General features: G+C 46.0%; 1 protein-coding gene across 11 annotated transcripts in view; it reads right to left on the bottom strand.

The window, feature by feature from the left end:
• The window catches only part of ADGRL3 (adhesion G protein-coupled receptor L3), a 1,472,013-nt gene that overhangs the window by 182,541 nt on the left and 1,275,710 nt on the right, over window positions 1–13,762 (bottom strand). For all 11 annotated transcript variants that reach the window (XM_069626103.1, XM_069626104.1, XM_069626102.1 and 8 more), the window contains 2 exons: window positions 10,162–10,345; window positions 5,417–5,539 (listed from right to left, as the gene is read on the bottom strand). In XM_069626103.1, the coding sequence (XP_069482204.1) occupies window positions 5,417–5,539; window positions 10,162–10,345 (307 nt within the window). The remainder of the gene's footprint in view (window positions 1–5,416; window positions 5,540–10,161; window positions 10,346–13,762) is intronic.

Raw genomic sequence — 13,762 nt, forward strand, 5'->3', positions numbered from 1 at the left:
ACCATCCTGAATATTTTACCGAACCCTGCTAAGAGCAGTTCTTTCTAAAGTCTTCCAGTTGTGAGGTGATGGCAGGTGTTCGAAGGCAGAGACCAGCTCTGTGTCCTAACCATCCCCAGGGACCATTGGAGGTGATCTGCTGCTGGAGCAGGACTTGCCTCGCTGCCGGCCACAGCAGTACCCTGGTCCTCACTGTGTTGGAGGACTGCTGCAGTTATGTGCCAGCCTCCCCAGTGTTTGGGAGATTGAGAACAAGGACGCATCTTGTCCCGGAGTACCTGAGTGGGACTCGTAGCAACCTAAGAAGTTACCTGCTGCTTCAGCAAGACCGCCCCTCTGCCAGCCACAGCGGTACCCAGGACCTCACTGTATTGCAGGGCCCCTGCAGTTGTGTGCCAGCCTCCCCCATGTTTGGAAGCACGAGAAAAGGAACCATCAGGTCCATGAGTCCCTGGATTGAACTCACACCACCTTGAGAACCAATACAGCCGGGATGCTAGGGTTTTTTGCTGTTGAACTATGTGGAGCATGTTTCAAGAAATGTTCCACACATTTGAACCATCTCTCTCCTGATCTTCAGATAGTGCCAAGAAATCTGGTCTGGTGCTACTGAGCCACCAACAACTGCAAAGAAGATACCATTGACTGCTAGCTCTCCCCTTGGTCCATTTTTGGGCCGTAGAGACTACTTAGATCACTTTGAATCCTATTTTCTCACAGGTGCACATCCCTTTTCAAGAACCCTGTTGCTTTTGCTTGTCTTTCACTCCTGGTTCACGACCAGAGTGCTGCATCTGCAATCTTTGCTTAATGAGTGTTCTTTTGTCAGGGGGTGTTTTGTGTAGTGTTTTTTCTAGTTAGTTATTATTGTACATGGTGTGCTTATTAAAATGTATATATTTGTATAGAACCTTTATTGGCCATCCCTTTATTTTGGAGCGTTATACTTTTCTGTCTGAGGGTGCTACGGACCCACATTCACACCCCTCTTAAGAGTACAGCCTCCCTCTGCCCATTTTACAACAAAACGTCGATGGAGGTACATCTCTTGACTGTGCCGATGTTTACCTTTATAATTGTGTTGGCTCTTGGTTTGTAGAAGTGTGAAGGCTGAGTGGGCATTTTAGCTTCTACGCATCCTTGTAGTTATGCAGAGCAGAAGTCAATTTGTCACAGGCATGGATTCCTTCAGTAGGAGATACTGATGTGTAATTTCCTATGGGCTGATCTGTATACATTTAGCCACACATCAGTAAACCTAGGCTGGGGGGAGTGAGGAGTAGTCTGGTTCCTCTAGCTGGATAAACCTGCTTCCCCAATAACATCGATTTGTACTGCTCATGCATACAACACCTTTCCGGCATGTTTTCAGGCCCTTCTTGGTAACAAATGGCCAAAAATGAAAAGCTAAATCCTCACCAAAACCTCTTTCAGGAAACCAACAAATAGCTGTGACCATGTGTGGTGCATATTATCATGCATTAGTCCAATGTCAGTTCTCGAAGAAAGCCATCTATCTCCCACAAGAGACTCCAAATGCCCCAAAGGAAGAACTGTGGATAAGGTCTGGCCAATAAGAAATCGCATACACAAGTCATCAAAAGAAAAACACACCAAAAGGATAACCTATTTGCGATCTGCTGGCCTGAATCCATTACAGTCCCACATTGCGAAGGAAGCAAAGTGGGCAGTTTAATGGATGTGATCCTGGTTATAAAAGTCACAGCTTCAAAAATGATGAATTTAAATCTCACAAGTAACAACCATGATTCAAGCACAAGCTTGAAATTCTACACACAAGTAGAGGTCCAAAGACCTACTGTATTCCTGAGAAACATGCTTTTGATAGGAGAGGTCAACACATTATAGTTTGAATTGAGGTCTACTGTTACAAAGGTGACGATTCATGTCAGTCAAGAAGAAAACCCTAGAGACCGGTCAACTGAAGCTCGAGTGGAAAATGAGTGAGTTTCAGAATGAAGTGACTTTATCCTCAACATTGTTCCCTATCTTATGAAAATATTATTGGATGATCTTATGCCTAATAACCCAGCACTAGCCCCAAATTATGGCTGATGCAACACAAGTCCGAGTTCGGAGCATCCGGAGTGCTCTGCACACCCGCCCTCCAACCAGCGCTGCCTGTTCTTCCTCCTGCCCGGCCTCCTGCCCCATCACCAGCCCTTCAAATCCCCCCACAGCCCTCTCCTTGCCTTAATAGGACTCTTCTGCCGGGGCCACACCAATTGGCTTCCTGTTTCAGCCATGGAAATGAAAGAGGGGCTCTGAGTGAAGCCCTACCTTCCATTTCTATGGCAATCCTGACTCTCCCCGGCTGCTACTACGAACAAAGCAGCACAGCCGGGTTTGCCTCTGGGTCCTAATGGCAATAATAACGCCAATAGGATAGCTCAGGTGCAACGCGCTCGTCTTGGAAGCAAGGCGTCACAGAGCAACACAGATTTGATCCCCGAGGCCGTGCTTAGAAACCTCTGGGTATTAAGTTCGTAATAAATAAATTAATAATCATTTGGAGGGCTTTACTGGATTGAGCCACAGACCATTACCAGATGGTGAAGCCCAGCAAATATGTTATTATTGCCATATTACAGTGTGGGGTTAAGGGGTTATTATAGGTATTACTGACCCACACCCAAGTTATGTGCTGAGGCAAAGACGAGGCAGCACAACAAAAGTATAGAATGCTAACACCTGTATAAAGCCTCCCCCCAGGATTATAAAGACATTAATAAATTGCAAACATAACTAAAGCTAGTTAGAAAAACAGAAGAAGACTGTGGGGTAATGCGCTCAGAACCTTGCAGTAAACATTGTCCAGGTCAAATGCTGGCCAGGGGAGCATTGACGCAGAATGTTGGGAGAGAAACAGCAGTCCTTGTAACATTGGTTATGACCTTCTGCTGACTCTCTGTTTAGAACAGCCCACCAACACTCCTATCTCATCATGAAGGAATGGCGGACACTTCTATTAGAAAGTAGGATCAATGAACTAGGTAGAATTCCTCTGTGAACATGTCGCAAAGGTAAAGCAGCTGTGGAAAAGAAACAAGATCACCAAGCAAGACCAGCTGTTGAAAGTGGAGACAGTGAGCGGTGAAGGTGAGTTGTAATCCACGAAGGCAATCAGTTATTGAATATACAGCAACATTTCAATGACGGGAATGATTGCTCACTGGGAGACTACAAGCAGCCCAGAATCCTCTAGGTCAGACAGGCAAGGCCAACACTCTTCTATCTCCATTTTCCTCTTTCAAACGATATCCTCCGCCCAGGGGTGATGCTTGTTCTGAAAAAGATCTGGGGCTACGCTACTGCTAGGATTGTCGGGACTCGGGGCTAGCTAGCTGGGGCTACAACCAAAAGATCGGGGGCTGCAGCCCCCCCCAGAGCCCCACCCCTAGCAATGCCTCGGGCTCCGCCCCTTTGTCATTTTCTTTTAGCGGTTCTGTGGGTACACAGTTGGCAGGCTATGCTGAAAAATAGTACATTACATGCCCACCCCGAAAAGCCGTCCAATTTACTGTTGGAAGTTCTCCAGTTCGATACGCGATCTGACCCAGGTTACCCTTCCACTTGAACTCAAAGCCTGCCTGTTGGGCACCTTTGGACTGAAGTCTGTGCCCCTTGTTAATGAGAGGGAGGCGCAGGTGGCAAGAGGGAAGGACACACAGGAAGCTGCCCATGCACTGAGTAGTCTGGTCAGATTAAGTATTTTACTATATGAATTTGGACATGGACTGAGCGCTCAAGTTTCCTGTGGCCCTCAGTTAAGCAGCGAATCCCAGAATTCGAAAACAAAAACAACAGGATTGGAAGGCCTTCTCATGCATGTCCACAGGAAACCTGAGAGCTCTGTAAAGATGCTGCCGCTGAACAAATTCGAGTTCTCCTGCTCTGCCTACCCACCAGCCTCCCAGGTATTACTGTACAGTGGGACTCCAAGGTAGTCCTTGCCAGTTTATGAGATTGATGGTGAAAGCATTCTTTAGTTGATAGAGTGGGGCATGTGCCACTGACTGAAGGAAGTGCATTTGGCACTCTGTTCAGATTACTCTGTGGAAAGAGCAGTTTCAACTCGAAGAGACAGAGAGTAGCACCACAATGCATATGTGTAATCTTTCTTTGCTCAGCGATTACAATTTGCAAAGGCAGAGATGACCTTCCTTGGACCCCCTAAGATCACCCATTTATAGCCAGATATCGCCCAATCATTGCTAATTTGGTACTGTGCTCTTTAAGTTACATTCCTCACTCCTTTGCTTAATTCAACTCTTGTTCCTCGCTTGTTGAATCCTGTATTGGTTTTCACCAAGGTGTGCGAGAGTTGTCTTTATCACAATCATATATCGATATATGTTTGCGTTGGATTTTTCTGAGCATTGCTCTCCTAGTACTTTAACTGGGAGTTTAGTTGATACAAACATTTATTAAAACTTACATTAAAGGATGTAGTCTCTATCGATGGATACAGGATTCCTTCAATATGGTTAAACGTAGTGTATTGTGAAGCCTAGGCCTCACCACGACTTTGCAGGACACCCAAATCTAGGTGTGGCCTACACTCTTGCCTGTCGTATGGTGGAATACAGTGTATTGTGAGACCTAGCACCCCCCACCATACAGGGTTCTCAAATCTAGGCATCTACCCATACTGCGAAGGTTAGCTGCGAAACATATCCCCCAATTACCAAAAAGCTAAACATTTCTGCATACTTAACTCACATAAAAACTCACACAACCACCTATCGCACAGCAAGCTGCAGGCACTTCACCACACCGCAACAACAAACAACACATAAACTGCACCAACAACACACAAGGACTGATACCGATCAGACACTCGCACCAAAGCTCAGCGCACGGTGTATACCGAACTGAAGCTGCCAACAGGACACCACCCTTTCTCACTATCATACTACCTCTTCTCCTAACACCCCGCCTTCACTTTTGCAGAACTGTGTGAGCGCCTGGGGACCAATGCAGTTGGTGACAGTGCAAGGTACAAATACCTTTAACATTTTACATTTACTAACAAAAACGGGAACACCAAGGTTACCCTGCCTTTTGAGTATATTGACCTCTCCTCCCTCTTTATCGTACTCTATTTTTGTTTGCCTTTTTTCATTCCTACTTTATTCTGCTTCTTGTTTGATCTTTTCTCCCCAATTAATGCATTATATTTAATTTTTAATTTTAACATGCTTCTTTTTTTTTTCAAATGTGAGTGCTTTCTACATTTTTCTCAGTTTGCGCATTTTTGGTCGCTTGGACTGGCATTGAATTTTCCTGGAGATGGGATCCACTGAGATGGCTTTCCCCGGAGTGGGTGGATGGCATCTCAAGCGGCAAAGGTCGCCACACTAAGCGCTGTACGAAGGGAGACACTGCGTCTTACCGTTGCGGCCGTTCTGTCTCAGTGTGTTCGCCGAGAGCTGAATGGAGCTGCCGTGCCCAAGGTTCTGTGGGAATTTCAGGTCCTCCAAGTTCACATCAGTACTCAGCCTTGCAACCTCCAGTTCTATAAGGAGGGAAAGTGTCAGGGACCACAAAAAATAAAGGTTATAACAACTGCGATGCAATATCAAAAACAATTATTTTCAAAAGCTTAATATGACTTTGACAAAGTTTATGATTTTTTTTCTGGTTCCAATGTCTGTGCCCCAGGGCAGATATCAGATATAATTAAACTACCAGCCAAACAAATTGGACTCCTGCTGTCTGAGAGGCTACAAAGCATGTAAACAAGAAATCTAGACCATCACAAACAATAGGGCGAAAAGTATGAAACGCAACTAGATGGCCACAGGCATCCTCCATCTACGGGGGCCTGGATCTGCTGCGTAGATGAGAAGTGAACAAGAAAAGCAACAAAGCAATCGCTCGCTTTAATTCCGTCACTACACAACGAGCACTACAGTTTCACATAATGATCGGTCGGAGTGTGCCTTCTCTTCCTAAGCACAGGGCAGCCCTTAATTGAGCTCACCTGGGGTTTCATGACAAACTCTGCACCATTAAAAGTGAACGTTTACACTGTATAAGCACTAGTGGAAACATTTCTCTTGTACAACAAACAAAAAAAAAACAATTATTCAATCAATGCATTTTCCACGGTATTAGCATAATTGACTTAAAAACATTTGACTGAATATTTTTGTACCTTTTTTCTGTCAAATTGGATTAAATATATATATGGGGGTGGCTAAGGGTATAGATTAGTTTTAGGGGAAGTGGGGGCGGTTTGCGGGGGTCTCCCCCTGCATTTTAGACTAAAAAAGGTCAAATAATTTTGATCAAATGTGATTAGGTCAAATGTTTTAGGTCAAATAGACTCAAACCTTTTCCACCAGGGCACTGTATGCCCTTGTGCTAGTATAGAAATGCATTTGGACAGAAAGGGTCTGTTTTTTATAAGGAGAGGATGGCAGAGCAAAAAAGTGTGACTAGCGCCAGATTCAGAAAAAGCCAGGCAGCGGAAAAGTGTGGGGAAAACGCTCAAGCTGTGAGGAAACAACTGAGTGTTGCAGGTATTAGGAAAGTTAAAAAGGGTTGCAACGAGACAGGTGTTTAGCGATAAAAGAGTGTTTGAAGAGCAGGACACAGCAACTGGAGGGTAAGTGCTCAGGGTCGGATTGGCCCCTCGGCCTTTTGGCCTGTGGCTGTGCCGAAATTGTCCCTGGGAAGTGGGGGGTGGTTTCTGACCATGCCTGAGCCAGTTTTGAAGAAATAAAATTTGAAAAAAAAAAAGCCTTTCATCCTTCTTAGGTCGATAAATGAGTACCAACACAGGTTGGGTGTTATTGTATGCATATTTGTTCTATAAAAAAGAGCTTATGCGTACGTGCTATACAATAACATATCATTTGGCCTTGGACGTCTGCTTGGATTCACAGTAATTTAGTGTACTTGGGGACAATGCTATTGGATGCCACTCCTGTTTTGTCTAAGGGTGAAAGGTCGTGTTTCATCGCTTCCCGGGATGTCACTTTGGGGTGGGGTCAATTGGCATCACTTCCGGTGATCTCATCAAAGGTTAAAGTGTCGTGAGGCGAGGGGTAGGCGACTTTTCTTTTGGGTGATCGGGCCTATTTCTTGTAGCAGTCCGACCCCGGAAGTGCTCATCAGCATATGACAGAGTGGAAGAATACGTGTTGGGAAGAGTTAGGCAGCAGTGAGGCAAGTTCTGAATAATGCAAGTTGTGGACAGTGATATTGGAACTTGCATGTGAGAGTGGGTCAAGCACTGGAAGGCTGCATGAAGAGTAGAGGTGAGCACAATCCCCAAAACAGAACTCCCAGAATTTCGCTGGTCACTGATCCAAATGTATGGAGGTGACCTCCACAATTCGGCATGTCACTTTTGGGATGTGAATCGGCCCCTCTCTACCCTCCACACTGCACCCCATTGCCTCCCCCCCACAACTGCCAGGATCAGCCACACTCCCAAGAATAGCTCCCTTTGGCTGTTTACTACACATGTACTGAGTGCTAGAAACAGGAAACGAGTTGAACCTGTTCCAGTGGCACGCAGAGGCCTGCCAGGCTCCATTATGGCAGATGCGCTTCTGATGGGGCCTCTGTGGGATGGCATTAGAATACTCTCCCCTCGGAGGGCCATAATTACTTACCCCGAGTGAACCCAACCACCCCCAAATGAACTTTGAGGCATTTCTAAAGGATTGTGGGACTCGACCCCCGAAATTGGGGTATTTTGAGTTTTGCGTGAACTGTCCAGCTCAACCCTAGTGAACAGAGAAGTGAGACAACTTTTGGAAGAGTGGATGAAGGAGGTAGTGAAAAAGTGTTGGGAGGATGAGAGAAGGACACTGTCACATAAGTGTGTGTATGGGAGGAAACCAATGGGAGAGAAGTGGTCAGACGAGGGAACAGTGAAAAACAGTGTGCAAGGGTTGAAAGAAGGGAATGGTGCGATATGCATTGGAAAGGGGTGCTAAGGCAACACGTGATGTGCTTTGGAAGGAATGAACAACAGTTGTGAGTGGAAAATGGGGCTAGACAGAGATAAGAGGCCAGATTAGAGAATAAAATAATTTAAAAAAATAATCTGACCCAGGGTTTTCAATGGTGGGCCCAGGGACGTCATTTCACAAAAATGTCAGGAGTTGCGGAAGTGACATCACACAACCCTTGACATCTGATGACATCACAAGAAGTGATGTCATTTGAACCCACTCCAAAGTGACATCATGGGCAGCGACGGAACGTGACTTTTCACCCCTTTAATGAGCCTAGCAAGTACTGTATAGAATGCCATCAAGACAAATTGTTATTCCTGTTCTTTCTTGCTTAAGGTCACTGCTCAAAGTGTGACATTTGTGGAACCCCCTGTTTCAACAAAAAAAGCCTTCCGCTCCAGAAACAAAGAGCCACGCTGCACTGGCCACAGCCCAGAATCTTCCATCTTTTTTTTTTTAAGGGGTAGCAAGGGAGACTACAGGGGTAGCAAGAGGGACCACAGGAGTTGCATGTGCGACCCCTGGCGACCCCCAAATGACATCCCTGGGAGTGCCAAGGACAGAGAGCGAAAGAATGAAGAGGGAGATGTGTGGCGATGCAGCAAGTTTATGAGTAACAAGGAATGCAGATGGTTTTTCATAGATACATAGTTAAGCCATATAGGCTGACTGATGGTTCATTATTGCGGGATAATGACCCACCACCAAAGTTCAAAAACAAGGAACCAAGGTACCCCAAGTGATGACTACCCTTTTGAAGGTCTATAGGGATATTATCAAATGCAGCTGTGCAACTTAAAAGTAAAGTGCCTTTATTGTGGGAAAATATTGCACACACAGTAACTGGTCATGTTATTTAATGGAAAGGGAAAGAGCAACAATACATTTTGCACACTCTGTTTTGTTATTGGTGTTTGGTAGTCTGAGGAAATGAACTGCAAATGCATGCCTCTCCCTGCCTTTACACAGCTGAAGACAATGGTTCCTGTGATCCTTGTCATGCGGGTGCTGAAGTTGCAATGATTGGAATTAGGTCTATGGCAGAGATTCTAGTCCGCATTCTGGTTGGCTTAATGCGATCCACTTACTAGTGAAAAGTAGAGGATTGAGAGTGCACTCAATAAAGGGTGATTAAGCACAGGGGCCCCTTAACTAGGCTAACGCTACATAGGTGCCAATGTATGAAAATGCAAACGTTCGAGCATTCTAGAAAGCAACACTTGCATTATGAATACAGGAGGGTGGCATTCTGTGGGAGTGTGGTTGGACAGTTTGGTAGTCACCCACAACTACATCACACACACAAGAGGAACCAGGGAGGAACTTTGAAATTGCCATCGGCCACTCTGCGTCTATATGCATCCCTGCAGAAATCCCAGTCTTGGGACATTTTTCTTTATGACCAGGATACAATTAATTTGATCTGTGGCACGAGGAGAGAGAGAGAGAGTAGAGAGAGAGAGAGTAGAGAGAGAGGGAGAGTAGGGAGAGAAAGAGAGTAGAGAGAGAGAGAAAGAGAGAGAGAGACAAGGGAGAGTAGAGAGAGAGGAGAGAGAGAGTAGGGAGAGAGAGATAAGAGAGAGAGAAGAGAGAGTAGAGAGAGAGAAAGAGAGAAGAGTAGAGAGAGAGAAAGAGAGAGAAGGGAGAGTAGAGAGAGAGGGAGAGGGACAGAGAGAGAGAGAGAGTAGAGAGAGAGTAGAGAGAGAATAGAGAGAAGAGAGAGAGAGAAGAGAGTAGAGAGAGAAAGAGAGAGAGAAGGGAGAGTAGAGAGAGAGAGAGATAGAGAGAGAGAGAGAGAGAGAGAGAGAGAGAGAGAGTAGAGAGAGAGAGTGTGTATGTGTGTGTGCGCGATGAATCAGCCTCAAAGCATCAGTTTGGTTAACATTGAACGGGTTGTTAAGAAAATATGTTTAGAGCAAAGCAAATGGACTATATTTTCTTGGTCTGTTCCGTCTAATAAAAGTAAGGCACTAAATAAATATGTATATATGTATAAATGAATAATAATTCTAAATCATTGTTCTCGTATTTTGCATGCAAGTCAAAACTAGTTGCAGCTCAGAATGTGAGCGCTGCGGTTTGCTTGCGGTCCCCCCTGCACTGCACGGTTGCTCATGGGGGGAGGGGGGGCTGGCCCCCGCCCAGGAAGGAACATGGCACTCACGGAGATTCTCGGTGCTCTCGCGGACGATGTCGGTCTTGAGAAGGTTATCCGCCAGCACGAAGGCGCCCTCCTCCACGGTGTCGAGGAGCATGGTGGCCGCCCGCAGCTGCTCGCTCGTCGTCAGGTCTCGCCATGCACTCAGCGCCTGGGGTTGGAGGAGGTTGTTTACCGTCTCCACCATGGCCTGCGGAGCAGAGGAAAGAGAATGGCTTAGGTCTCCGGCGAGCCCGCGTGAGCCGTCAGACATCTCCTAATACATGTCGCCGCCCGCAGAGCCGGCAAAGCCGCCTTTGCGACTCATTGCAGGGCCCTGCCTCCCCTGTGGTGATACCCTGCGGCGGAAGCACACAACGGATTTCTGTTACAAACAATTTCCCACACAAATAACGGGGTTCTTGAGAGCATTTGCCTTGAATGTCAATAAAGACGATCTTCTCGCTTCTCGGATCAATACAGATGGCTGCACATCGGCTGTGCCTTTTAAGTGCTCCCTTGGCTAGCGAATGAAAAAGAAAGGTTTGTGGTATGACAATGCAAAACATATCCATGCCCATTCAACATGTCTCGGTATAATTAGAAGCACTACAATGACCGCCCCAATCGAAAGTGAATCTACACACTTACCCAGAGTTCCAGGGGGTTAGCAATGAAAAAAAAGAAAGGTTCACTTTCTCAGACACTTACCGTGTGAATGGAACCTCTGCCTCGCGGGCCTTTCCTCACCTCCTTATGAGAGAATCTGTACCCATGTCAACATGCACAAACAACATCCACCACAGTTATGGGACTGGCTCACACCACCATCCAATGGACTCTACAGATCAACACATGGGATGACAGTTTGGCCCAGTAAAGGCAGTTTTACCCTTCATTCCTGGCTGACTGGGACCTTGCCCACAATGGGATTGACCCAAACGAATGCACCCAAGGGTGGTGCAGTCATTGGCCAAGATCAAAACAGATGATGGTCCCAATGCAGTTTACAAAGGAAAGGTGACAAATATAAAAAGAGACCACAGAAGGGATTGGAACCGAAGGGCATCTCTGCATAGGCTGGGTTGGAGTTAGCAGCAGTTCTCCTCCGCCCACCTGAGTTGGGTTCTTGTATCCTGTTACTTCTTGTGGCGATTGCTGACTTTGTATGGAAGTTGCATAGCCCTGCCCCCCCAACAATCACCAGCATGAACACCACTGTGAGTCAGACAAATTCAAGCAACGGCACGCAGGAGGATTCCTATACAGGATACTCCTCCTTCATTCATCCAATGGCACTCCGCTGGACACCAGTGAAGCCTTCAGTGTTGAATTGTGGTGGATCCCTGAGCAATATCTGGCACAGAACTGTTGGCGAATGGTCCCAAGGCAATGGCACTCATCGCCAAACAATTACATTGGTACAGTATTCTATTTGAATCCACCATGTCGATTCTGCATAGTCTGTTCCATTTGCAGCATCTCTGTTGATCTGCTCCTGTTCATTGTGTATTATGTTTTCAGGAAACAAAGGTTCATCCACAATCCCGGAGACTAACGAATGATGCTAGACTGCAGGATGTGTTTTAATTGCATATCACGCAGGCTACTTGTGTTACATGCATCAAATGCATACATCTCCCTTTGGGGCAATGATACATGTGATGCTAATGAAACTAGCATACACAAGAGAGAAAGGAAGATGGCGCAAATTACAGAAGGAATTTAAATTCACTTGAGTGCATCCTGCACATGGGCACACCACCATCGCCTCACGTATATGAGCGGTCAAGAGTAAATATGCTCATTGTTCTGCTGCTACAGATTGGAACACAGAGCATGCCAGAACCCAGTATCCTTGCAACCAATTTACAGGCATTGAGCCTGTACTAGCACTGTAGCATTGTGCGCGGCCACTTCAAGAAACCCCCTACACTTTTGCATGAGGAGTCACAGGGGACTAGGGTGGTCTGGACACTACCTGATGTGCCACCCAGAAGTTGGGTGATTTGGGATTTCCTAGGCTTGTCTTTCCCTCAGAGAGACGGTACTGCTTAACAGAAAAAAGGATCTTTCTCTGTAAAGAGGATTTGGCACTACAGTTTTACAGCATTAACTCCCATTATGAAGAACATGACCGATCTAAATGTTATGTTATGTTGTCCATTTTTGTAAAGCACATGTACGCCAGAGGCATCTTGCTGCTGGAGGATACCACAGGAAGAAAGAGGCAGCCTAAAAAATGTAGTTTTTAAAGCATGATGAAAGGCCAAATGGTCTTTCATGGCTCGAAGGGTGAGTGGAATAGAATTCCAGAATTTACCAGCCACAATTGAAAAAGAGCAGCTGCCCACCCTTTCCAGTCGATAGTGAGGCACAGGAAGTTAACCAGAGAGACACTTTGATCTACAACAGACAGGGAGATGGGTAGGACTTAAGTATATGTTGTCACCCCATTATCTGTCCTGTTGCGGAGCACTCTGTTCCTGACCTCATGCAGAAGAGAAGATTGTTGGTGGGGACCGATGATTGGTTCATTAAGATGGGTTTAGCCTGCACCAATCACTGGGCCCATTTGGTTTTAAAAGAGGGATGAACCCCTTACTTAGCAGATCACCTGAAGACTTTGAAATGAGTAAGGAGGACTCATTTGGACCCGAGCTGAAGGTACAGTCTACCTTGCATCTTCCACCAGTGAAGGAAGGCCAGGAGTTCCAACAGGGAAGCAAGACCCTTCCCCTAAACATCTCCCAGGGAACAGAGGGAGATACCGGACTCAGAGGACCCATCCAACAGCTCCAGAACCGGTACCCAGCCAGCACACAGCATGCCCTGCCAGCAAGCTTCCTAGGTGGGAATAGCCAGTGATAATCTAAAATAAGGACAAGGCCCCCGCTGTCTTCTTGGAGAAGCATTGAACAAGCAGAGAGTTTCAGTTAGAGGAGGGCTCTAGCAGGGATGTATTTAGGGAGGGGAAGTTGGAGATTGCGTGAAAGGACTGGTAGGAAGGAGAGAGGCTTCCTTCCACTAAAGAGAAGAGGTAGTACATTTGCTTGTTTATATACAACAGTTAATTTTGCATGGCAATGCCAGAGGTAAACCAGGAGAGCTGAAGAGGTGGGTTGATGAGAGGATCTAGGAAGAGAACTAGCCACAGAGTTTGATATCAGATGGAATTCCTCATGGAGATGCCCTTCCTGATGAACCCGATAAGAGCAACCCTGGGTGTGACAATGTTGTCAGTCCGAAATGGATCCAAATGAGAGGGAGGGGGAATTACTCCTTACTGTTCAGAGTTTTGTGATGAGTGAGAAAACGCTTGTGGAAGGACCTGTGAGAAACTTGAGAGAATAGAAGACCATGGAGAAAACTGAGAAGGTTGATGTGGTACAGACGTTAGAGGCCATTGAGAGGCCTGGCAAATATGTGCTAGTTGGAAATCCTGCCAAAGGCAGAACTGTGATTAACCCAGGACAAGCAATTTGGTATGTTCTGTTTATAGAATAGGGATCGACTTTAAGAGATCAGTTTATGAAAAATGTTTTGGGCAAACCTGTTTAACTTCATTAGTTGTAAATTGGGGTTAGGCTGGAAGCTCAAGGTCTTGTAAGAGTACGTTGGAAATGTG

This window comes from Ambystoma mexicanum, chromosome 6p (assembly GCF_040938575.1).
Source record: "Ambystoma mexicanum isolate Mex_15411 chromosome 6p, UKY_AmexF1_1, whole genome shotgun sequence".
Lineage (NCBI taxonomy): Eukaryota > Metazoa > Chordata > Amphibia > Caudata > Ambystomatidae > Ambystoma > Ambystoma mexicanum.